The sequence below is a fragment of the Coturnix japonica genome, chromosome 4 (assembly GCF_001577835.2).
Source record: "Coturnix japonica isolate 7356 chromosome 4, Coturnix japonica 2.1, whole genome shotgun sequence".
Taxonomy (NCBI): domain Eukaryota; kingdom Metazoa; phylum Chordata; class Aves; order Galliformes; family Phasianidae; genus Coturnix; species Coturnix japonica.
In genome coordinates, this window is record NC_029519.1 from 15,346,903 (window position 1) to 15,372,724 (window position 25,822).

Consider the following 25,822-nt stretch of genomic DNA (forward strand, 5'->3'; position numbering starts at 1 on the left):
CTGGTTTCCCAAACAGGAAAACATTCCTATTTGCTGCTGGATGCTTCAGTAGGCACTGAAAGCAGCTGATGTTTTGTAACAAGCTGGGCCCTTGTCCTTTGCTCTGCTGAGGGGTCCCACTGCAGTGTGAGCTACTGGGGAGATGTCCCTAAGCAGCGACTTCTGCAGCAGCTCTGTGCCACTGTGGGGACCGTGCATGCTCACCCCAGGGGCCTCTGTGTGCCACCAGTGGGGCTGTGCTGCATTGGTGAGGAGAAGGAACCAAGGAACCACAACACTCTGGTGTAGGCGAGCTTAGTGCTCCACAGCCCAGGGCCGCAAAGTGAGTGAGCAAGCAGAGCCCGAGGCTCCATCTGCAGTCACACAGCAGTCTGGGTGGCGAGCAGCTGCCCTGGATGTGATGGCTCCATATACATGTTGGCACAGGCTTCTCTGAGAGCAGAATTGTGTTGTTCCGTCTGGCCCCCTGGGTGCTCCTGGCCTGGTGCTCTCTCCTGCCCTGCTTTGATCTCCTGTCTCGGCCAAGCAAAGAAGCATCTGTTTGCAAGGAAATAGGATCGCCCTGGCCTCTGCTCCTGAGGAAGGACCGAAACAGGCACTGGAGACCTTCCATCCTTAAGGGGGATTTTGTTTTTTTTACCCCCACAAATAGTGCAGTTTCTCACTGATGCATCTGGAAAAGCTGGAGCCAAGGGCATGATGACATGTCCATAGCCAGGCAGCTGTCACCCCCAACCCTGACCATGGGATCCCTTCACAGCTACTTCTGTGAACCCTTCAACTGTTCCTCCATGGGAAATAGCATCAACTGTGGATGACTGATCCAGGCTTGGGAAGCTTGGATTGCAACAGTAGTGCTCAGCAGGCAGGAGTGACCATCAGGCAGGCACAGAAGGCAAGTGCCCACCAGCAGCAGCGGCCACATCTGGCACAGATCTGTGCAAAGCAGCCACATTCAGGAAGGGGACAGCGCCTCTGTGAAGGCCACAGACAGAACAGGGCTTTCAAAAGGCTCCTTTGCTTTGCTAAAGGCCATCAATGTGGTGCAAGCACACTCCCCAACTTAGAACAGCTTCAAGCATTGGTGTAAATGTTTGACCTTTCTTAGGCTTTTACTGGTAAAACTTCTTCCCCAGTGGTTTCTTGTCGAGCAGGTTGGTCTGGGACTTTCCTCTGGAGAAGCATTTTCGTTTGTATTCTGTTCTTTCAAACAATCCTATCCACCAGCAGAAAACAATGATGTAATTGATGCACATTATTAAGGTCTCTGGTGAAGAACTGTTTTTTCTTTTGTTTGTTTTCCCCATTAATTCAGGATGAGAATCCACTGATTTCTCTTCAGTCATTGGATGTAGTGGATCACTCCGGTTTTTCTTTTTCAGTTATCTTAAATTATTTCACGTCTTCCACCTTCTGGTTTGTGGCTGCTCTGAAGTGCCACGTGCACGTTTCTCTTAAAGGTGTTGGATCAAGTTTAAAGGTCACAGAATGGTTTTCTTGAATGTTTGCATTAGGATTGCATTGCCAGACAGCTTCCCTGCTGCTGGATATCACCTGACTGAAAATATTACCAGGATCCATCTCTGTAATGCCTGGATTGCTGAGCTTTTGGGTTAGAAATGGAACTTTAAAACTCCCCTTATTTGGAGAAGATAAGGATGGTTGTTTGCTCAGGCTGAATAAAATAAGGGACCAACCCAGAAGCGTTGGCAGATTGGTTTGGGGCAATTCAGCAGCCCCCCAGCTCTCTGCCCCACCTGCCTGTAGGGTGCTGAGCAGTGCTGGGCATCATTGCTATGCTTCATTCCATGGTAGCTGGTCTCTGATGTGGAGCGAGCTCAGGGTGCAGTACAGACAGAATAGATGGGAAGCAGAAGTCAGGTCGGCTGCTTAACTTTAATCCCCTGCTGCTGGAGACGGCAGCCCTTGCAGCTTCCAGTGCTGGCACCAAATGTTACAGGGATTAGGGAGAGCAGGGTAAGATTTGACACCAACTCTTCATCACATTTGTACCTGCTAAGCTCTGCTCGTGCCTCTCCTTGTTAGTACCAGATTTGTTAAGGCTTTGCTTTCCATTCTGACATCTTAAATTTCGAGTCCAGGTTACTTGGCCTGTTCTTGAGTCACTGCAGCTTATTTTGTGCCTTACTCTGCTTCCTCGCGAGCTGTCCAGTTACTTAGCTTTCTCATCCAGATCTTTACCACCCTTCTGTATCATACGACTTTGTAACCTGCTGAACAGGAGCAATAGCAATTGTAGGACTTTCACAGCATTTGTCTTTGCCAACCCAGAGTTCTGCTAAGCACCGATAAAAGACATTTCTGGTTATGACCCTTACAGAAGCACTTCTGGATCTTACTCCGTAGTGCACAGTTCCTTGTTTTTAGTCTGGTTGAGGTGTGTTGTGTCCTAGAAACTTCACCAGCTAAATAGCTCTATAGCTGAATAGCTTATGGCCATAGAGAAATGGGGTGGGAAACTGCTCCTGGTTGGCTTTGCTGAGCTGAAATGAAAGCAGAGTTGTCAGCAAGAGGAAGAGATGCTGTTGCTGGAGTTGCTCCTTCTGTTAGCTGGGCTGGTGTAAGCTTCTGGTAAAAGACCTGGGCTGATGAAACATCACCCTTAAACTGTGGGAGAAATAGAAGGTGTCAAAAAAAACTTTCCAGAGTGTGAGTTTGCTCTTATTTCATACTTTGTATTAAGAAAGTGTGAGCTGAAAACCCAGGTGGTTGCTCAAACCTTTGGCGAGGTTACTGGAGTCTGGTCCTAAGATTGCTAGTGGTGTCCTGCATCTGAAAGCCAATGAATGTTGGTAGGGTAGTTCCAAGGCAGCAGTCCATGTCCTCATCCACCCATTTCTGAGCATTATCAGGTGCTGGAGGCAGTATTCATCCTTTTGGTTTTACACATGCTTTTGGTGTTACATGAGGGGTATGCAGTCCCAGCTAGTGGGAGACTCCACTAAGTTCCTTGCTGAGGGAAGAGTGCTCGTGAATTCATTGTGCTCTTTTTTCTGCTTCTGGATTTATGTTCTGTCTGTATGTGAAATACACTGTGTGTCTTCGTGATCTAAATGCTAACAACATGTTGTCTTTCAGCTTGGTTTTGGGTCATTCCTTGGAATAATTGGATCAAACTTGATAGAAAACAAAAGGCAAATGGTAAGTTCATGATGCAGTTGTTGGGTTGGTTGGTTTGTTTGTTTTAAAGACCAGTTTAAATTCTATGTGGAAAGAACGTTATTTGTTTTCCTAACCCTTCTAGGCTCGCGTTGCATGCCCCTTGAGAGCTATAGCTGGTTCCTGGCAGCCCAGGAGAACGAGGCTGTTAACCCAGATACTTGTCTAAATTTGAGAAGATGCTCAAAGAAGCACAGGGTGACTATAGACAGTCTCATTGAACTCAGTGGGATTTTTCAAGGGCTTGAAATAGAGTGTTTGGAGATTTCAGGATACTTGGCACTTCACAGACTTATGCCCAGCACATTTTATGTTGAGCTGTCACAGTATGTGACACGTAACAGTCTAGGTATAATACTTTTAAGTCTTTTAATATAAATTCCTAGAGGCTTGAAGCTCTGTGAAGGCTGCTTTTGGCCACATCCTAATCCAAGGAAAGGACAGAGAAGGAGATCAAACAGCCAACTCAGAGACTGGAGGGGAAAGCCTGCAGAGGGCCCATCAGAAGGCCAGGTCTGAGGCTGACTGCTCAGAGCTCTCTGCTTGGGATAGAAAATTCTGCTTCGGGAGAACAAATGACTTTTGATAAGCTCAGGAGACTTGTGTATTGTTCTTTAGGTGACATCAGAGGCATAGCCATGTTTTGCAGGTGCTGTTTCACAACCCTCTCTTCTCATCTGTGCTGAAAGCAGCAGCTGTAGCACATGGAGCATCAGCAGCTGCCATCTCTGTCCAAACCCCAGACCTTAGTGGCAATGTACCTGCAGGTCTTCCCCATGTGAGATGGCACAGGGGGTTGATGCTGCGGCTATATGACCCTGCAGCACGTCCTGCTCGCCCACCAGTGTTGCCTGCTTTTGCAGCTGTGGAACTGCCTCTGCAGGGATGGATGCTTAGTAGTGTGTGCTGCTGACCAGGGCTAAGACAAGCTTGGCTGTGGGAGTCTGGAAAAATTCCTGCATATACTGGGCTGCCCTTTGCTTTGTTAGAAATGTAATCCCTGCGGAGCATGGTGCTGGCAGCAGGGAGAGGGTGGGACAGACCCTGCAGGAGAGGAAACCTTTCTTTCCCAGAGTCAGACAGGGTGCAGGGTAGATGGACTTCCCAATGGCTATTTTTTGCTGCTTTTACCCTGACTGTGCAAGAAAAGAACGCCCTGTTCCATCTGTCCTTGTAGGGTTTCCAAGCTTCTTGCTTATTGTGTAAAGCAGCAGGCCAGAGCATGGTTGAGCAATCGTTACCTTATACCAATCCATTTCACACAGAACTATCAGTACATGGCAGTGTGGCTCTGACCTGGCTTGCTTGCTTATTCCAAAGGGTGTTGGGTAGCCAGTGTCAGTTACTCTCATCCCTGTCATTGTGTCCTAGAAAGCATGTGTGACCCAGCTTTGCAAGGATTGCATCACTGCTGCCTGTCTGCAGGCTGGCGTGAGTCTACCCTGACTGTAGAGGACACGCAGTAGCTGTTGGTCATGGTCTCCATACCTTATTCATGTCTTGTCTCACCCAGGGGTGCTTAATTTTACAGTGGCAGTCTTGCCCATTACGTTTCTGTAATACCAGAGGCGGCGCAGGATGCTTTTATTTTCTGTGGGCTTCCCCAGAGCCTTTCTTTACTCTGAGTCTGAGTGCATTCTCATTACTCAGTCCCTCGTGGTGATGTCAGGATGAGCTAAAAGCAACTTCTGCAGCCATGTTCCTGTGCCTGTTTCTGCCCAGGAGGTGTCTGGGGAGCATGAGGACCTGAGCGTGCCAACTTGGCTAAAGGGAAAACTGGCTCAAGCCTGAATTCTCTCCAGTCTGCAGACAGAAATAACCAGCTCGCCTTTCTCCCACCCCAGCAGATTGGCTTTCATGCCGTGTGTCTGCGCCTTGCGCTTAGCAGAGCAAGGGAGAGCACGGAGGTGCCAGCACTGCGGGCAGCTCTGCCTTTTGGGGAACTGCATGGTCAGCGCTTTGCCAGCCAAAAGTCAGTGCTTTATGATGCTGTGTGACAGCCGCTCATGCCATAGGAGAGCCATTACCACCAGTTTCACAAACCTCGTGTCTCTGTAACGTTGCCCAAAGGCAACTTCAGATCAGAATGTGCCTATTTTAGGGTTCCTACGTTATCCAAGCCCAGCCTGTCTTGTCTGAATTCTACTCAGTGTATCTGACTTAAGGGTTCTCTTTCTCCAGCTCAGGGAGAGGAAATTGGCATATGTGAGGGCAGCAAACCCATTTCTGACACCGGATCCTTGGATCCTAATGAGGCTGTTATAAAAGTATCATAATTAACTTTGTATCATTTTAAATAACCATGTTAGCAGTTCCTATCTGCCAGTGGAGAGGACAAATAACCTAATTGTGTGTACAAAGTGGTTGGCTCGCTTCCCATCTCCAAGGGTTTTGCTTTTAAGGGAGGATATCCTTTCATGTATGCAGGAGATGCAGGAAAGTACAGAGGGAAACCTGCTGCAGAATAACCAAAGCTGCAGAAAAGCATTCTTTTCAATGGGGTTATAAGAAACTGCACTTGTCCGTCCCCATTTTGTGGTTTCACTGGTTATGATAGAGAAACAGCGTGGTTGTTGTAACTAACTGACAGTACCAGCCACAATGGCTTCTGTTTCTGGTGGGCAGTGATGGCCATTGGAGCATTCATATGAGCAGCTCGCCTGCAGCTCTCTGGGCAGCAGGGAGAAGAAATTCCTCTTTTCTCTGCAGGGAGGAGTTAAGGACAAGCAGCAGCCAGAAGAGGAGATGTATCCTCAGCCTAAGTATAGAGCTTTGGAGTCATGGAAGAACTTACATTACAATATCATGTTGTCTGGCACTACTGTGCTGCTCCCGATGCCTTGCCTCTACCTCCGTGGGAGAACAAGTGCCTCAGACACACATCCCATTGACTTCAATGAGACCAGTCTGTGCAGCCTGGGCAAACACTTGGGTCATTGATTGCTTGAGGGCTTATTGACTGTGGTTTCTATATCGGTGTGGAAAGGACGCAGAATGTTTGGTTGTGGAGAAGCACATGACGCTTTGCTTTGTTTTCCTTCCTTAGCTGGTTGCATCGATCGTCTTCATCAGCTTTGGCGTCATTGCTGCATTCTGCTGTGCCATTGTAGATGGTGTCTTTGCTGCCAGACACATAGTAAGTGCTTCCAGGAAAACCAGAATCCTACAGTACTTGTACTCTAGGAAAACGGGTGATGTGTTCACATCCCACATCGGACCACATCCAACTCTATAAATACATACCGCCTGCTGAATACTGGTTTAAATTGTCAAATGTAGAAAAATTTGTCAGCTTTACAAACATATCCTGAAATGAGCAGTAAGCATTAAGATGTTAAAACATTGCTTTAGTTCTTCTGTGTATGCTTCATGTGTTTACTGAATTAGCTGGTGGTGGGTGACAAGGTAGGAGCAGTTGCATGTCTGACTTTGCATGTTGTGTTAAGCAGAAGCTCCTAGTGCTGATTGAACAGTTGAGTGTTGTAGTTGAGGGAAGCCACTGGGTATGAAGCTCTTCGAGGGGCTTCAGTATAAAGTGATGTCAGTGGGCTGCAAGCTTCCATTTGATGACTTAGAAAACAATAGAAGCTACTGCAGTGGTGAGCAGTGGGACGTGCAAAAACATCAGCTGTTAGTGTAGCAATGGACAAAACATGATCCCCTCTGAAGTTTTAAGTTGAAACTTAGAACTGCAGGTTATTTTTGTTCCTGCAATGTTGGTTTTTGATGGCTTTTCTTAAAAAAATAATTTATTTATGCAAAATGAGATGAAAGAGACTCATTTTGAGTTTATTTGTAATCGGAATGGAAAGAAATGTCAGGATGTCACAGTTATCATCGATGGAAATTCCACATGTCAGCTGGTTCTTATTGGTAAAGCAGACTCCTCTTCCCTGCCTCAGTTTGTTCAAACAGTAGAAAGACTGCGGGACAGCCAGGTTTGCTTGCAGAGCAGATGGAGCTTGCAGGTCTGTGATAGGTCCCCATTGGTGATGAGCAAGCTGTGGCCACCTCTGACCCCTTTCATGGGCTTGTGAAGTGTGAACAATGATAAAATGAGGCTCACCCAGCTCCTGGCTGATCCTGGCCACGTGGGGTGGAGCCCTGCAGGTTGGCTGTGGGTTTTGGGATGCTGGCCTGACAGGCTGGGTGATGATGTGAGTGGTCACTCAGTCCCACCCGCTGCCAGCATACTTGTGCGTCTGTGGCAGGGTGACAAGGGCTCTGGTTTCTGCCTCTTGATTAACGGGTGTGCTTTTGGCCTCGCTTCACCTCCCAACCACCCAAGAATGTCACTGTCTGGCCAGAGACGTGCTCCCAGCACCCAAGCACATAGCGTTCCCTCTGGGGCCCGGTGTGCTGGGTTACACTCGCAGAGCAGGCCCATCTGTCTGTGGGATGGCTCGGGCACGGTGTGTCCCCACAGCCAGTGTGTGCAGATGAGGAGCTGCCACTGCCTGCCCTCACTGCGGTGGGAATTCAGCATTGCATATTGGGAAGCAGGCTGCCCGTAAGCAAAAGAAGGTAATGTGTTTGTTTGCAGGCTGAGCCATCCCTAATCCTCCAGAGGTTTCCCACCATTCACTCAGGAGCCCAGAAGGACAGATTTCCCAACAATTCAATGATAAATTGCAATGATTCAGTATGAACAGCCCTTGGAAACACGTCAGGCGGCCCTGGGAGGAGACCTCTGGAGAAATGAGGAATAAATGAATAATGAATTCCTTGTGGGGCTGAAACACTGTCTGGGTGAGGCTGGCTTAAGAGTTTCTGCTCCCATGTAATTGACACAAGCATACACCCCACAGCACTGCAACCAGAAGCTGCTGGGGGCTGGAGTGGTGGCTGCCATGGCTGGGTGCTCAGACAGAGAAAGGGCTTCTCTGAAGCCTGTCCCACACCTCTGGCCTAGAGGCCATCAGGATTGTCTTTTTTGCCATGGCATTAAACCTAGTGCTCTTCTTTTGGCAGGACCTGCGGCCACTGTATGCAGGACGATGCCAGTACTACTCCAAGAGCACCACACCACCAGAGGTGAGAGCGGGTTGGGCTGTGCTGCCTTCTCGCAGGGCTGGCTTCACCATGCAGGCACAGAAGCCTTCCACCAGGCTGCTGCCACCATCTCCAGAGCTCTGCAGTCAGCTTTCCTCTGCCAGTGGTACTGTGCTTGGAAATCAGAAGGGTGGGAGAGGAAGGCACACTGATTTCTATCTATCTTCAGCTGTATACAAATTACCAGAACAGAGTGTGGATTCAGAATCCTGACAGCAGTAATTCCTGCTTGTGTCTTCTCCACAAAGAGCCCTGTGAGGGTGGGTGTTCATGCCACACCACATTAGAGCATACAGACACTACTGGCTGCCTATGCTCTGTGCTGAGAGTCCCTCTAGGTTTACTCCCACATTTCTGAGGAGTTACGAATAACTACTATGTTTCACCTTAAAATGCTTGCAGTGCAAATAAAATATTATGCCATGGCATTGGTGGGGTCTGCTTTCTTTCTGACCAAAAGACCGTCTGGGTTAGCTTTAGTGATACTGCCCACAGGCAGCCAGTCTCTTTTCTCAGTTGTTTTCCAGTATGGGAATCTTTCCTTCAGTTAGTGTCAGCCTCCTGCCCTAATTTGCCATCTGTGAAAGCCTTTCTTCAGCAATGCCTTGTCTGTTTGCAGGAGTTACACAACCCACTTCCTATGCAGGTGCGTGCTTATCTGTCGCTTCCCCATGGTAGAAGGAAGGGGCTGTGATCCGCTCTAGTCCCGTGCATCTTTATTGCAGACTGTAAGAGCTGTGCTGCAAGATAAGGAAAGAAGGATCTCCCTGGGGCTGATCTTGGGATCAGTGCAAAATTAGATGTAGAGCAGGCCAAATGGCAGCAGAAATTGTTTGGTGATTGCATCTGTATGTACTTTGCCTTTCTTGTGAATTCACACAGGCAGTCTGTCACCCGCAACGTCGTGCACCGTGCACACCAAAAATAAAAACCAACACCTGCTTCTGCTGCGACCTGTACAACTGCGGAAAGTGAGTAAGCTTAGAAATACCATTCCTGGCATGGGCAGGGCAAGCAGTGGTCGTGTTGGTTGGTGGGTTTATGAAGGGACAAGATAATGCTGGACCAAAATACTGATTAATGATGGCTGTTGTGGGAGGGGAACCAAAGCGATAGTTGTTTGCCATAAGGACACCTAGTCAGAAAGGGGCCAAGTAAGAGTAAAGGGGTATGTGAAGTATGCTAAAGCCATGCCAACTACGTGTAAGCGCACTGCTGGCCAGCCCAGCTGGAAGAGTGGGTGACAGTTCCCATTATTTTCATTCTTGTTCTTCCTCCCATTTTTTCTCTTATGTGCTTCATCCTAACCTTCCTTATCTGTTGACATTCCTTATCTGTTGGGTTTGATTTAATTTTAGAGGATAGTTATGAAAACTGGGACAGTGTTCTTCCTCATTTTCCTCATTGTTTTGTTCTCCATTCCAGTAACAGGGAGGAGCGTTCACGAGCTAGTGCTACCTGCATGCTTATAAATGTGTGTCACAGCACTGTGCGAGGATGAGTCAGAAGAGTGATTACCAATAGAGCATCCCTGCACAGTGATCTATCTTGCTGTTGTTAGATCTGGCTGCTGTGCTTGAACTAAGCACATACTGCTTAAGTTGTTCAGAGTGCCTGGTGTGTGTCAGCACAGAATAAATGATTTTTGTAGTGCTGGATCTTGCCTTAGGGCTGTTTTCAGGGTTAATATTTCTCATGGGCTGGCCCCCACTTAAATCACTGAGTGTAGTGGAGGGAGATCAAGAGATTCTATTAGGAGAGGGTGGCTTGGGGTGCTGGGAAGGGTAATCCCTGGTTTCTGCAGTATGTTTCTATGAGAGAATTTGCAGAACATAATTTGTTTTTACTAAATGAGGTGAATGACACAGAAGTGATTGGAACAGAAAAATCCAACTGTTCTGTATTACTGGGTGGATTTTTTTCCCAGTTAGCTGGGTTGAGGGTTCTGCCTCTGACCTATTTTCCCCTATTTCAAGTAATTATTTCAGACTTAATCTTGTTTGGTGCCACACAAGTGCTTTGCACTGAAGAGGTGCTGGTTCTTTTGGGATCTCAGCCTTTTATCTTTGGTGATGAATATTGCTGATGATGCAGCAGGGCTCACTGAGAACAGTATACTCTTGCACATCTGCATAAGAATGGGCTGTGCAGGCAGTACTTACAGGCTGTGGTGTTAAAGACTGTCCAGGTCTGTGCTCACATTACCTAGTTCAGGTCGTTCAGGCTAACATGCAGAGCACTTGCTTAACCTCTGCCTCGACCCTGCTTGAAATCGTTGTCTCTCCCAGTGCAGTCTCTTTTGCAGTGAGTCACTACAGCAAAGGCTGGGAAAAAGGAAAAGGAGAAGCTGAAAGTGAGTGAGGAGGAAAGGAGAATGGCTCTTGCAGAAGAATCCTGCCAGCTCATGCCATGGTAGAGATGGAAAGGTTGACTGCTTGGGTAGGGGAGGCTGAGGCATGTGCTTGGTGGCTGGAAGCCAGCCATGCATTCCTGCATTCCTCCCATCTAGCTGCTTGTGTGGCTGTGAGAAGTCTCCAGTGTGGCCCTTCTTTGGGACATGAACTGGTTTATCTATGTGATTCCAGGTCAGATTTGTCCTTGGGAAGCCTCCAGGACAAAGGGTTGGCTCTGGAAATTTCAGGTGATGGAAATAAGAGGCAGATCCAGACTCAAGGGCAGTTTGATATTAGTAGAGCTGGCAGGACTTCTTCGTTTCACAACATATCAGGCCATCTCTTCCGCTGTTATCATGCGGGGAGATCTTACATGCTACACGAGTGGGATCTAGCAAGATTTATCCCTGCTCCCATTTCAGTGGCGAGGTCCAGGCTATCATTAAATTACAGATAGTGTTTTACTGTCCATTGGAAGTGCTTAGATTTATTGTATGGGGCTTTTTAAAAATTTATTTATTTATTTATTTATTCCCCCTTATCCAGCAGAGTAGAGATTTCGGGAGGATACTATGAATACATCGATGTCAGCAGCTGCCAGGACATCATCCACCTTTACCACTTGCTTTGGTCAGCAACAATTTTGAACATTGTGGGGCTGTTCCTGGGGATCATTACAGCAGCGATACTCGGAGGTTTTAAAGATATGGTAAGATGATACCAAGTTCCTTGTGCATTAAAACATCAAGTTGCCTTTTTAAAATAATCATGAAAGTAACTGTTGATATTTCTGTGCAAATGATCTTTGCGTCACTGCAGTCTGGCCAGGAAGAAGGGTATGAAAGAACTGTAAGGAAAAAGTGAAAACGAGTCACTTTAATAATCATTATTATGATTAATAGTCACTACCTGAATACGATTAGAAAAGGTGAACAGAAATACAGACTTTGTTTTCAAAAGGAACCTTCTCACAGGTGTTGCAGTATCCGAGTGAATAACAATGATCTTTTTGTTTAGAACAGATCTTCCTTTTCATAACATTGGCCTTCTACAAGGAAATGTGTGCTGGTTGTTCAGGAGCTGTTGATTTTGTAGCACTAGTAGGGTTCTTCCTCCTGATTGTGAAGATGCAGTTTGAATTGTTTTAGTAATAGCATGCACCAAGCTGTTGCCAGGCTTGGTCTGGGGCAGAGTTGAGCTCCACCTAAAAGACACACTCTGCTCCTCTTAGTATCCCTGCGTTCATTCAGCTGTCTGGTTTTGGTGACTGAAGTTGTCTGGGTTAGCGGCTGAGATGCTCTCTTTGTTTTAACAGACTCCTTCCCTCCCTACGCTGAACTGCACGGTTGAAAATGCACATCCTACGGTGTCTTATTACTCAAGGCCACAGGTGACGTCTTACAACACCTATTACCACAGCACTCCTCACCTGCCTCCCTACTCTGCGTATGACTTTCAGGTACAGAACGTTACAGTTTGTTTTCTTCTTTGGCTGGAAGGTTAAATGCAGCCCAGACTGCAGGACTCTGGAGGCCTGTGTTTCAATCATTTACACAGTTTAATTTTCCTGTTCATGCAAAGAATACCAAAGCTTTCCTTCTAGCCACTGCTGCTTGGCAGCACTCTCTCTTACTAAGACAACAGTTTCCTGAAAGCTCTCCTTGAAAAGAAGGCAATAGGGCACGCTGCCTGCTTCCCCCGTCATTCACCAGTTGAGGCCACATTAAAAATAGGCACTGCCTCTGGCACCCGCTGTGCACTGAGGATAGAGACAAAGCGAGATGTTCAGGTGCTAATTTTTATTAGGCTAACTGCTGTGCCTGAGAGAAATAGAAGAGCTTTTGGAAACGAGGTCTTTGAACTCTCAAAAACAAGTATTGACTGAAAAGCTCTTCTGTTTTTTTTCACATGTTTCAGCTGGTCTAAGAACAGTCCCTGCAGACACCACTGCTGCTGTAGTCTCTGTCTGTTCTGAGTCACGGAACTGTGCTTCTAGAAATAGTGATTTTATTTGAATGTTGCTGTCAGCATCAGTTTTCACTTGTTGAAACGGGATGAGATTGTTTCACCTCAGCTCTTCTTTCAATTGGATGTTACCGGAGTGGCGGTGGTAACTTTCATGTCTTATATTTTCTTTGCAACTATCACAGCTGGGAACTTCTTTTTAAGTAATGAGAGCTTAAGTTCATGGGTGTCAGCTATGAGATGTGGTCTGCAATAGCCACAATCTCTGACATCAGAGCTGTGCATTAAATGCATCTTGCATCTAAAGAGATTAGGTTTTATTGCTAGGGCCACTGAACAATGCTGCTGTCAGAACATCTGAGAAATGTTTGAACACCAGAATTTCTGGGACTTATCTGTACAGATTTTTGATACATTCTTGAAGTCAGTGCAGCCTAAGGCAGCCAGCAGTGCTGTGTAACTTTTTCCTGCTGTAGAGATTCCAACCTCAGCATATTATCTAAGCAAGCTTCCCTGCAAAGTCCATTTGCCTGACACTGGGCTGATAATAAGCACAGTTTAATTCTGTGCCTGTCTGTGCTGCAGCCCCACCAGCAGAGATCTCAGCATGGGTGGATTTGCCCTGCTTTTCAACCAAAAGCACCGCTGGGGCTCTCTTAGCGCTTACATCTCAGCCACCAGATGAAAGCCCCTGTCTGTCACTGCTGTGATGCCACAGGTGTTGGCTTAGGAGCTGACACAAAAGCTGATCATCAGTTACGGTAATCTAAATTTTAAATAGCCAGGTCTCGCTTTCAGGTAATGTTCTAAGTCCGAGCCTTGCTTTTCTCCAGGAAACTTGGGAACCCACATGGGGACATCAGCTGAGGCCTTTGGTAGTGGATGCTCTTTCTCTTGTATGATCTGATCAGTGTCTTTGCTACCCTGATGCCTTCTGCCCTGCTGTCCCTGTGGTGGTGCATGGAGCAGGCTCAGCCTTGTTTCCTTCTCCCATCCCTCTCAGAAGCTGCATTTCTTTCAATGCAAGAATTGCCCCATTCAGCACTTCCCAGTCATTCACCCATCTTTTCCAAGAAAAAAAAATCCTGAATTTCTGAGAGAGTTTGTGCCTCTGCATGTCTGCTTTCTCACACAACAGTAAGATGGCAGAACTAGCTCTCTGGTTTTTGGAAGAGCACAAGTCGATGGGAGTTAGTAACAGCCAGCGCTGTGGCAGGTGTCATCTGCTGGCAGAGGGCTGTGTGGTGACAGGGGCTTAGCGATGGGCTGGGACAGGAACAGGGCAGCAGGAAACGTGCTGGGGTGGCAGCAGGCTGCGTGCTGTGCCTCCCTTTGTGTGGTTGGGTGGCCAGAGGCAGTTAGCTGTGTGCATTTCTGCCTTCTGTGAGAGAAAGGGCTCACTTCACCCCAGCAGCAGAGGCACATTTTGCCCCAGATTTCCCAATGATAGAGGGAAATGAGCTTTGTCTTCCCAGCGTCTGGATGCATTAGCAGGGCCCGGCAGCAGCCTGACACCAGAGCCAGGCCAGCTCTGCAGAGGCAACAAAGGCAGCTCTCCTCCCAGCCCCGGGCTGTTGCCAGGCAGCAGTGCTCAGATGCTTGGTGGGCTGGCTTTGCTGGCTGGTGCCCGCTGTGCTGCTGTGACAGTCTCTGTCCAAACAAACATCTCGGCACCGGTGTGGTGAGCGTGCATTGAAAAAGTTGCCGTGTTATTTCAAACAGAAGTGATCAGTGTGAATTGCTGTTGGTTTTAGTGGGTTATATGGTTGCAGAATAAGCTGTCATGGGTCAGTTTTAGAGAAGTGGTGCAAGGTTTCAAAAAAGAACTGATGAGATAAAATCCGACCTTGAACACAGTTTGCAGCTCAGCCTGGCGGGTGTGAGTGGGCCGTGGGCCCCTCAACAGTGTATCCTTCCTGCTGCAGGTTTGGCAGCGATGCCTGCACCCAAAGGATGAACCACGTCCAGGGCACCATGAGGAGCTCAGTGCATGGCACTAAGCAGGAATATGCTTCTCCCCAGCAGTGCAGAGTGCTGGGAGCAGGGCCCAGCGCCTTGCCCAGGCTGCTCTGTGAGCACTGTCTTAGTGTGGCCAGGTGGCAGTCAGGAATGCAAGGGTCAGCCTGAGAATGTGCTTGTCAGGGGTAACGTTTTCACAGCTCTGTGGAGGTGCCAGCAATCACGCGACCCAAGGTATTGGGGGGGGAACAAAGGAATTCCGGAGTGCAGAAAGTGATTTTCAGGCATGTACACGTTGCTTATGTAAAACTTTTTGAAGCTTTTTACTTACTGATGGAATAAATTGTTTGCTGCCATTATTATTCTAATGGATGATAAAAACTAGGGCAAAAAGAAACTACAGCCTGTTTCTTGCCAGTGGCTGATATATGAAAGCTGAGATGTGAAAGAGACTCATCAGCTTTTGGTTGTCCAGGCTACATGAGATGCAAGCAGGTACACAGCAGAAGCAATGAGAGAGAACCAGAATGCTCCTTCCATTGCAGGTCTCAGGAGTTTCATTATGCAGCACTGTTACTGTGATTACCGTGAGTGCAACGAGTGATTCATGTACTCGTATGTCTGTACGCTTTGCAGAACTGAGTCTTGAAATATTAATCTTCCTCTGCTGTGTAACGTGATCCTGTTCTACCACAGCCCTTCAAATCAGACATGTAATAGCATTCTTGCTTCCTCCCTGCAGCATTCCAGCGTGTTCCCGGCCTCTACTCCCTCTGGCCTCTCAGATGACCCACAGTCAGTGTCACCATCTCCCAGCTACATGTGGTCCTCCAATGCTCCTCCTCGGTACTCACCACCATATTTTCCACCTTTTGAAAAGCCACCACCTTATACACCATAAAGAATGAGGGGAAAGAAGAACTAAATACTCGCCAGTTAAATGATTGTGAACATTTTGTGTTTATATCTTACTGTGGGAGGAAGGGGGGGGGAATAGATACAGAAGATAATTGCAAACATGAATGCTTGATTGGACGGTTCATTCTTGCGAGACTTATTTCAGAGGTTTAATCATGGGGTGGGAGGAAGGGGACATACTGCTGATGTTTTGCAGGGGACCTAAATTCCAGCCTCTTCATTTTACAGTAAGGGTCATGGGGTCCTTGGCTTTTATTAAAGTTATACAATGCAGACAATAGATTCTGGTCTGCCTTACTACATCTTGAGTCAAGCTGAGGTAAGGGTAGCCAGGATCCACAGCTGACCAGGAGTATCATTCTGCTCGAGGTGAGGGTGCTTGCAGACAGCTCAACCTGATGCTTGTTTTGTGTTTGGCCTTTGGCCACCAGTTTTGGGGGATTTAGTGGGGCTGCAGAGCTTGGCTCACGTCATTTGTTGGTTACAGTCTACAGGATGGAAACCCTAGTGAGGAGCCAGGACAATGTCTTTAATAAATAGAGGTCACTAAATAGGGTGTTATCTTATGTGTCAGCAGAATAATGGGAGTATTTATTTATTTATTTATTTATTTATTTACTTAATTATTTGGGGGAAAAAGCTTTAATAAGCTCAATTAGCTGATTTATTTTGGGACATTTCTTAAGATAGAAGGTGAAATGCAGTTGTCTGTCTTCCTAATTCTTTGTCACAATGCTGAAATCAAACCATCCGGGCGGCTGCACTGCCTAAATCTTCAGAAACTGCCCACAAGTCACTGGCACAATGCAGTGGAAACACTTTCTTTTTCCTTCTCTGCTTGGTTAGGACATTAAGGTTGTACATTTTTTAACGGGTTGAATCAGCACCTTGAGTAAGCAGTGTCTTAGTAGCTGTGTTATGGGCTGCACATAGGGAATTTCCACAACCAGTTCTCCAAGATCTAAGTCTCACATGGATAAAATTCAACACCGTGTAATATAGGATGAAGCTGATAGGAATTTGCAATTATCGTTGTGACTTTCATTTAATCTTCAGCTGATGACTGTGCTGATTGATCTAGATTCCAACAGATTTTGCATGCGTCCCGCATAACAAAAGAAGGTCAGCTTTGTTACGTGACACAGTGTCCTGTAAAGTGTGGTTCTACTCCACTAAGTGACCTCAGATGACGGCTTTTAGACCTGAGCTGTTCAGCCTGAGCATTCCCAACTGCTCGCTTCAGAGAGGAGGAGTAAGGTACTGACATTTTATTCCTTATTTCCTAAAAATGGACTGTCCTTTGCATCAGATTGCTGGCCCTAATCCCAAATTGCCTACATTTACATTCAGCTCTGCTGCAGACAAGATACCCAACAGCTCAATCTGGCGTGCAGAATATGAAACTGGTCCACATGCCAGGGAGAAAATCAACAGCTACATATTAAGCTGTGGCCTCTACTTTTAAACTAAAAACAAAATGCTGTCAACGTGGAAAATGAACGCTGAAGTCCCTGATCTCACTTTGAAAAGTACACCACACTTTATAATACTGTTTTCAATACTATGCATTTGCGAAGCCTTTAGGCTGGGCTGCGTGTTAACCTTCTCATTCCACTGTCCACTGCTAGTGTGTTAGCCAGCTCATGGATGGCACTGTTTCTCTGGAAACAAACATAGCTTTCCTCCAGCAACAAGTGAAAAGAGTAGCTGGGGAAGGGAGTACAGTCACAAGATTTAAAGCAGTAGTGTGTGCAGATCACGTCCTGGTGGCGTTCTGTTTTACTGCTGATAGTTCAAGTGCTGCTCTTGGAAATGTGCATACTGAAAACAACATATTAAGAGTCTCATCCATTTTATGTTGCGTTTTTTTTTTTTCTGGATGAAATCTTTTTAAAGAGATTGTGTGCCATTTCAAATCTACCCACAAACCTGGAATTTGAAGGCCACATTCACTTCAATCACTAAATTTGGTATTGCTGCATCTTTGAAATGGAAGGTCCCAGTGCCAACAAATACATGATACCATTTGTGCCTGTCTACTGAGCAGGGCTCAGGGGGCCAGAGCACCGCAGGGCAGGACAGAGGCAGATCTGGGAGGGGAACAGAACTGAACGGCAGAGAAACAATAAGGAAACAATCGTGTCATCGAGTTTGACTTGACAGAAGCACTAAACTTAGGGAATTGTCAATCAGAATTCTTGTTTTCTAAGGAATACTTAAGCAAAAATTACATTGCTGCTTTAAATTCACTGTAATACGATGAGGCCGTTGTCACATTGAAAAAATTACCTGTTTTTCTCTTGAATTACGTGTTTCCTTCTGCTCAAGTAAAATAAGTGTTTCATGTGAATGCAACCTTCTGCACTGTGGTCATCATTTCTAACAGGAATGTAGAACTGTGAACCATCTGTACCCTTTTATTACTTTACCAAGGTCAAATAAACTGGTGTGACTTTTATAAGCGTTCATAAGCTGCATTTGATGTTTTAGCAAGTTTTGTGTTTTATGAGCACCTTCAGCATTCATAGAATCATAAAATTACCCAGGTTGGAAAAGACCTTGAAGATCATCAAATCCAACCACAGCCTAACCATAGTACCCTAACTCTAAAAACCCTACATTAAATCATGTCCCTGAGTACCACATCCAAACGGCTCTTAAGCACAACCAGGGATGGTGATTCAACCACCTCTCTGGGGAGCCTATTCCAGTACCTAATTACCCTTTCTGTAAAGTTCTTCCTAATATCCAACCTAAACTTGTCCTGGCGCAAAGTTCATGGAGGAATTCGACACAACTGCACCTCTTTAACAACAAACAGTATTTGCTGTATTGGGAAACTGGTGGTTCTACCACTGTGGTGGTGTTTCTTCTATTCTGTTAAGCCTCAGGTACTCCCCCGGCTTCATTGTTAAGCAGCCCTACCCAAATGAGAAAGCAAAGCATCCCCCCGACAAGCAGCCTGTAGGGCATGCCCTGCTGTTCAGGTGGAGCTGAGCACGGTGGTATGAGAGCTGTTGGTCCTCTGATGTGGAGGAGTTGATCTGCCACTGAAAAGAAGCATGCTGCACGTCTCTAGAATTAAACTTTTTATTTTTGCCATAGAAAGCTCTAAGAACTAATATCAAGTATCGATTAATGAAAAGTAGAACGCAACTTTAAAAAGTATGTTCAAGAAAGACTGTACAAGTATATACATTACAGATGTGGCAAACGTTAGCAGTGTTTCCCATGGAACAGTCCGTAGGTAATAGCTGTCGAACTCAATGCTCACGTGTAGTTGTTGGCTTCTGCATAGTTTCCTAAGCTGCATGCCTTAACGGTACAAAATAAATAAGCAGCCAATTTCTTTTCATCTCCATTTTTATTTAGCTCACTTACTGGAATGCTATGGTATGAACCTCCAAAGAAACCATACAGAGCCAACGCCGTCCCTGTTATTACATCTTGTGGCAGCTCCGTTTGGGCTGTTAGCTGTGTGAGAATGGCCGTGAGGTTTGCTGGGTACGGCTCTGAAATGGTTTGAGTTTGATGTAAATGATTTTTCAGATTCAGTCTTTTCCTTTCCTTACCCCCAGGCAATTTCTTAGTCACGTAATTGCCTTTCTTGACGTTAATGGTAAAAACAAACAAACACAAGTGTCAAAACCAGAAATTAAAACACAAATGCTCATGGCCCCGTTAAACAAACAAACAAACAAACAAAAAGCTTAAAGAGACGGGATCTGATGTGTTTCCAAATCAATAAATAGAGAATTAAAAACTAACAACAACCCACATTATGTGACCTCTGGACTTTGGATATCAAATATCACTTCCAAGGAAAACTGAAGCCCCTGAGACAGCAGGCACGCACGAGTCTTCTAGCAGAAATACAGTTACAGAGCCCTAATTTTCCAGTTTTCCTCCACAAAAAGACCATCAGTAGGCACAGTTTAAGTTTTTTAGTACATTTGTAGCCACTATTTTTCAGTACAACTGAATGCAGTGTGTGCTTCATTCCGTGTGTGTCATGTCCACAACAAAACCATTGCATTTGCCATGACGGTACGTTCAAGACATTCCTATGTAGCATGTGGCCAGCTACACCGGGCAATCAGTACGTTATTGCTGTGAAGCTGCTGAAATGCCATCTCAGACTACATCCAACATGTAACATCTGAAAGCATACCCCCTTACATTCAAAGGGGTTGCAACACGGTCTGGAAAACAACCATGCATGTAACATTTTTGGCCTATGAAACAGAAATGCTGCATAACACACATAAAAAGAAAAGAGATTCTCCTCTTTCTCCCACCTTTCCAGCACCCTTTCTTACTGCTCAAGCTGTATTTGAACCATTTACTATTTAAATACCTTGCATGTCTAAAATGCATGCCTAAGCCTTAACATTGAAGGTCAGAGGATCAAGTACTTATCTGAAACTTGAAAATAAAAAGGTTTAAGCAATGAGAGCAACGGTAACTAACTACTATTATGCACAACAGTCTTCCTCAGTAACCACTAGAACTTCTGAGCAGCTTTCATCTTACCACGAAGAAAAATGCAGTAAGCCACTAAACCTGAAGTGCTACACTACGAATGCTGTTTTTCCTCAGGTCTCCTTCTCTTGCTCCTGTTGGATTTCTCCTAATTATCTTCTCACTGCCCAAGAATGTAAGGAAAAGGAGCAATAGAAGCAGCCTAAAAGTGAAAACAGATGACAAGTAGGCAATTGTAGAGATGATGCAGTGGAGTATGAGGGATGGCAGGCATTTTCTGAACGTCAGTCACATCATTATCGTAAGATTACACCCCCCAGAAATGGGAGAATTAGAAAACTAAATTCCTGTCCCACTTAAAGATGTAGCCAAAGACATACAGGAGATCCTCAGCAGCCTCAGCACCGATGCAGCACTCAGAGGATTTATCCATCCTAAGTAAATTTCAAAGCCTTTGGGATTACTTTTTTTATACCACACTGAAACCTTTCTTGAGGGAGAAGAAAAAAAAAGTTTGTGTTCTTGATTCCTGCACTACTGAGCACTGACCTTTTCCCTGATGCAGAGACTGAAACAGAATGGTCCAGACACTGACTATCCCACTTACCATACTGCCTAGCACAATTAAAAGCGTGCTCAAGTTAAACCAAACTGAGTATCTCTCATCGGCAAGAATACCTGCGTGAAGACAGATGATTCGTATTGCTTATAAAAGCACAATTAAGATGTTAGCTGAAAAATGCACTGCTCCAATCTGCTGGATCAGTCAGTTTGGACCCTTGCGGTAACATGTTATTCAGAAAAATAACACAAGGCCTATGATTCTCTTCGGTGGTTTGATACTGAAAACACTGCCATAGAAAATCTTACTGTTTTCTTCATGAATCATGAAGCACAATTCAGCATTAAAGTGCTAACATGAAAGAAAGGATTTACCTAAGTAGGGTACAAGAAATACCTCGAATTACTTTAGAAATCAGTTTTCTCGCTCTTTAGGAGAAAGCTGCACCTTTTTCCAGCCACAAATTCCCATGTTCTGATCAAAATGAACGTACTTGCAAACACTGCCAGCTCCTTAGAAATGTCTGAATCAGTATTCAAGTACACCTTCCAAGGAATCGCTTCAACAAGTTATTTGCAGCTACTAACGACCCATCTAAGTACTACCATTTGATGACTTTGTCGAACAAGTTCACATGTTTTTGCTCTGAACAATCTGTTTTACAGTTACTTTAATAGTTCGTTTGTAAAAGCTGCAGTATATACTCTCTGAAGCCTTCTCCCAGTATGTAATGCATCTCAGTAAGATTCTGGTATTACAAACTCAAATTCAGAACTACCCTCTGATTGATTTTGCTTGAAAATTGCATCATTTCCCCGTGGAACGAAAATATCATCCCAGCTCATTTGTTTGCCTGGAGAATTAGATGTTGTTCCTTCAGTGCCATTCTTTGCTGCGTCAACATGATAAACAATTCTATTCTCGTTTATTACCGGTAAGCTGCTTGAGCGATCAGAAATGTATGCGTACTGTCTGATCCGCAAAGACTTGCAAGGATGCAGTCGATAAAGCTTGTGATCTCCCGAAGGGTCTTGGCTATGAACTGACCTTACGTGTGAGGCCATAACCTGGTAGTTGATGAAAGACTTGCCGCACGTCAAGCACTGGTACCTCCGCTCACCAGTGTGGTGAATTTCATGCTTCGTGCGGTATTCTGCAAGAGGGAAAACTTTATCACAGTATCGACACGGATACTTCTTCTCCCAGGAATGAACATTAAAATGTCTCCGTAAACTTGTCAGACACACGTACGATCTCTTACACACAATACAAATGTAGTAGACCCTTCCATCCACTATCAGCTCGTAATGGTCATCGTGCTTTACTTTCATGCGTTTCCTGCTCGAGGAATCACCATCAGATGTTCTAGGGGTTTCATCAGGCTTGGCTTTTCCTTCCTCGGGATCATCCTTAACTGGAATGACTATGTCGTAAGTGTCCTCACCAATATTTGCGTAAACCTTGCAGCCTGTGGATAAGCCTCCTATTTCAGCTGCCCTATCTAACGTTATGATTTTCTGCCCTTCTCCCGTGTGTTTTGATGCTATACCCGGACCAAATTCCTTGTTGTTTCCACTAAGCACATCCGAGATTTTTATTTTAAATTCTCCAGGTTTAGAAGTTTGCTCTTGTGGAAACGTAACGAGCTGTTTTTTCTGTACTCCTGATCCTTCAGAGGGTGCCGCTTTGGGTACAGAAGGTTGCTGAACCGAAGAGCTATTGCTGACTGAACTAGGACTAGAGGAGCTGATGACTTCATCGCTGTCCTCAACCACCTCTTCTACATCAACAGCAGCGGTTTCCACTTCAGCTGAGGGACTTTTATCAGATGGCTTCCGGCTGTCCTCAACCAGATTAATGGTTGGGGGCATGTGCGTTTGATGCGAGGAGCTGACACTGGGCAAGGGGTTAACTGGGGGCCGATTCAGCAAAATGAGCTCAGTTGTCGAATGCTGTGGTGTCACAGGGATGAGTGATTCAGCACCTGACAGTGTTTGGTTTGGGTTCAGCTGATTAGCAGAGGAATTAAGTTTTTGAGCCAATGTGGTGCTAGACAAAAGCGGGGAGCCACCACTGCCACATGACTTTGGGTCAGAAACTCCAAGTGCATTTGGGCAAGGCTGGTTCTGGATTGCAGCACTTGCGTCTTTAGTACATTCTTTTGGTGGAACAATCTCGGAGCAAAAGATGACATCGTCATCATCATCTGAATCAGTCACTGTTATTTTTGGAGTCTCGTAGGCTATGCCATGTAGAGAGAACGATTCAGTTATAACTGGCATCCAACCCGTCCCCTCTCGACATTCCTGCCTGATGGCAGGTACTTGTGTCTCAGCATCCTTCTGAGTGGGGCCAGAAGCTGAAGTTCTCAAAGCACCGTTTTTGACCTCGCCTGGCACGCTTCTTCCATCAGATGGAGCTACAGACAGATCAGCTAGGAATTTAACACCCAACTGCTGCCCTGATTTAATCAATTCATCAATTAAGTCAGCTCGAACTGAGATTATTTTGGAACTATATATATAATTAAGTATTTCGGCAAAAACCTCAGCTCTCACAAAGCTCAATTCAACTACCGGCCCAGCCACCGACAAAAGCTGGTGGAAATAAGTGCTCGAGGCAGAAAGAATGTTCCTGTGAGCTCGAAACTTCCGTTCCTCCACAATAACAGTAACATCACAGAAAAGCCCGTGGCCACGTTGTTCGTTCAAAGACTGAAGGAGTGAACTAGAGTACTGCGTGTCTGTTGCGGAAATCAGGTTTTCCCCCTCCATTCCTGTAAAAAGAAAGCAAGAGGCATCAAGCAAAACCACACACTGAGAGCTTTAACTGTATGGCAGCATTTCTGCCTTTTCAGCTTACTCCATCCTCTGAAATAACACATCTCCACGTGAGGTATTATTCATAAGCTCATGTGTCACAGCACTGTGCAGATGTAGTGTTTGTCCACACGAGGCACGTGCAGTCATAAATATACTCTGTTCATAGCAGGGGAAAAACCTGCTTTCGATTCAGCGGCAAGTGAGGTAAATATGAGAAGCAAGATGGGCTTCTCTGAAAGGCTGAACGTTAACAGACGCTGCATTATGAAAATATGCCATACGGTTAGAAGCTCGGGAGCACCCAGCTCTCTAAGGGCCACAAGCAGAGCAGACAACCACCCCCGATGTGGCAGGCAACGCCGCCGGCCCTTCAGCTCCGCGAGCATCCATTCATTCGGCTCCCGCTCCCGCAGCCCATTCCCGTAGGAGGCCGCGGCGCGGCGGCAGCGCGGAGCCGAACCGGCCCGGGCAGCGCCTGACCTCGGCGCCTCAAAGGCCGCACGCAGGCACGAGCGGGAGGTGCCCGCTCCCGGCGCCCCGCACGGCGCAGGACGGGCCGCCGGCTGCCGAGCGCCCGGCCCCGACCCCCCGCGGCACGGCCAGGTGTCCCAGCCGCCGGCCGGCCGGTGTCGTGCCGCGATAACGGCCGGCGGACCCGGGGCGCGGCCTGCCCGGAGCCGACGGGGCCCCGCCGCGCGGCCAGGCCGTACCCGCCGCCGCCGCTTCCCGCTCGAGGCCAGGCGGGCAGGGCGGACGAGGGGGAGCCGCGGCTCGAGGAGCGGAACCGGGGCCCGCGTTACCTGGCACCCGCCGCCCTGCACCGCGCTCACGGGCACCGGCCCCGCCGCAGCCGCCGCTCGTCGGGCTCGGGCGCCGCCCCCTGACCGCGGCCGGCAGGAGGCGCTGCCACGCGCTGCCCGGCCCCGCGGGACGGCGGCACGGCGCTCCGCCCGAGCGCGCTCGGCTGCATTCGGAGCCACGAGCCGAGCGGCTTCGGCTGCCGACGGGAGCGCGTGGGCCGCGGGTGATGCCGCCTCCATCGAGGCCTCGGGCGGCCACGTCCGGCATTGACGCTGCGCTCCCGCTGCCCGGCTCTGCCCACCCCGTACCCTGCATTGGAGCGTGTGCGACAGCCATGTGCGGGCACACACCGGGCAGTCTCCTGGACACAGTGTGTGTGAGTGCTCTGCAGTGTTCTCACAGAGAACCCGAGCTCATGGCACGTTTTATCTGCGGTTCCTGATCTGTTTGATCCTACAGACTTTGCAGGAACTCACAGGAGAACCTACAGCTAAAGACAAGCACTGGTTTGGAAGGAGCAGTGCTCTGGGGTTCCCAAAACCAAGCTGTGAACTGCTTTACCATTCGGCCTTGCAAGGCCTCTTGCAGATCAGCCTCCAAAGTGTTTGGGGATTGAACAAGCATACAAACGTATACAGTGACAAGTTAAATGAAGCATGTTTTTCTAAGATGTGGACGTGTAGAGCACACAACAAGAGGTGGTGTTCAGTGGGTAAGAACACAAAGCAACTGTATTTTGATGCATGGAAATGATCCAAAAGGAGCCGCCTCAGCGCTGGGCACCACGTTGAGCTGGGGCTGCACCCACGATGGCAGAGCCCCGGCTGCACCTCTGGGTGCCTTTAATGGCTGCAGGGACGGGGCCCAGCACCAGCAATGTGGGTTAGCAGCAACCAGCTCTGCCTGTCGGTGTCGTAACCTTGTGTGCCGTGTGGGGATGCAGGGCCGGGTGGAGGGGGCAGGGCTGCGTTCCGGGATCCTCCCGAGATGGGAAGCACGGAACGAGCATTTGAGGCAGTACGGATTCAGCTGGCAGAGTGACAGGCACTGCAGCTTCCACCTGCCTCATCCACATCACCCTGCCCACAGCAGGCGTAAAAAACAGCCGTGTAAATAACAGCCGTGTAAAGAACAGCCGTGTAAATAAGAGCCGTGTAAGTAAGAACCGTGTAAATAAGAGCCGTGTATGTGCCCCGCGCTCCCACAGCCGCAGCATGGCGGCAGCGGGCCCGTGAAACCTGGGGCGGCAGCCGGTGTGCGGGAGCGGGGCCGGGCTGCGCTGACAGCCGCTCTGACAGCGGCGGGGCCGGACCGAGCCGGGATGGCCGCGAGAGCAGCGCGGGCTGATGTGCCGGCCGGCACCGGGCATCGGGCACCGGGGATCGCGGCCCGGCGAGCGCTCCCCCTCGCTCGGTGCTCACCCGGCCCCGCACCGCCGTCCCCCGGCCGCTCCCGGCTGCAGGCCGCTCCCGGTGCGCCGTCCGCCCGCGCCGCCTTACCTGGCCGCGGCTGTGCCCGCGCCTCCATGGTGCCGGGCGGTGACAAAGGAGCGGCCCCGCCGCCGTGTCGCCGTGTTTCCGCACGGCCGGTGGGGCACTGCGCCCCGCGGGCGGGGCTGCCCCGCTTCCGCCCCGCGCCCCGTCGCCGCCGCCTCCCGCCCCCGTCCGAGCAGCGCAGCGCGGCCCGGC

General features: G+C 47.7%; 2 protein-coding genes across 5 annotated transcripts in view; one reads left to right on the forward strand and one right to left on the reverse strand.

Moving 5' to 3' along the window:
• TMEM255A (transmembrane protein 255A) overlaps window positions 1-17,933 on the forward strand; it is a 21,914-nt gene extending 3,981 nt beyond the window's left edge. Inside the window, exons 3-9 of one of the 3 annotated variants that reach the window (XM_015860730.2) lie at window positions 3,100-3,162; window positions 6,227-6,316; window positions 8,152-8,214; window positions 9,115-9,203; window positions 11,172-11,334; window positions 11,941-12,084; window positions 15,292-17,933. In XM_015860730.2, coding sequence (XP_015716216.1) covers window positions 3,100-3,162; window positions 6,227-6,316; window positions 8,152-8,214; window positions 9,115-9,203; window positions 11,172-11,334; window positions 11,941-12,084; window positions 15,292-15,450 — 771 coding nt within the window. In that variant the 3' untranslated portion in view covers window positions 15,451-17,933. The remainder of the gene's footprint in view (window positions 1-3,099; window positions 3,163-6,226; window positions 6,317-8,151; window positions 8,215-9,114; window positions 9,204-11,171; window positions 11,335-11,940; window positions 12,085-15,291) is intronic. The other 2 variants (XM_015860731.2, XM_015860732.2) reach the window with 2 other exon arrangements.
• A 608-nt stretch (window positions 17,934-18,541) lies between these two features.
• ZBTB33 (zinc finger and BTB domain containing 33) lies at window positions 18,542-25,778 on the reverse strand. Of its 2 annotated transcripts, none has more exons than XM_015860718.2 (2): window positions 25,634-25,778; window positions 18,542-23,287 (listed from the first exon to the last, which is right to left on the reverse strand). In XM_015860718.2, exons 1-2 carry the CDS (start codon window positions 25,659-25,661, stop codon window positions 21,249-21,251), a joined length of 2,067 nt encoding a protein of 688 aa, XP_015716204.1. In that variant the 5' UTR covers window positions 25,662-25,778; the 3' UTR covers window positions 18,542-21,248. The 2 variants fall into 2 exon arrangements, with proteins under 2 accessions (XP_015716204.1, XP_015716203.1); XM_015860717.2 differs by lacking the exon at window positions 25,634-25,778 and adding an exon at window positions 24,134-24,207.
• Window positions 25,779-25,822: the final 44 nt, after the last annotated feature.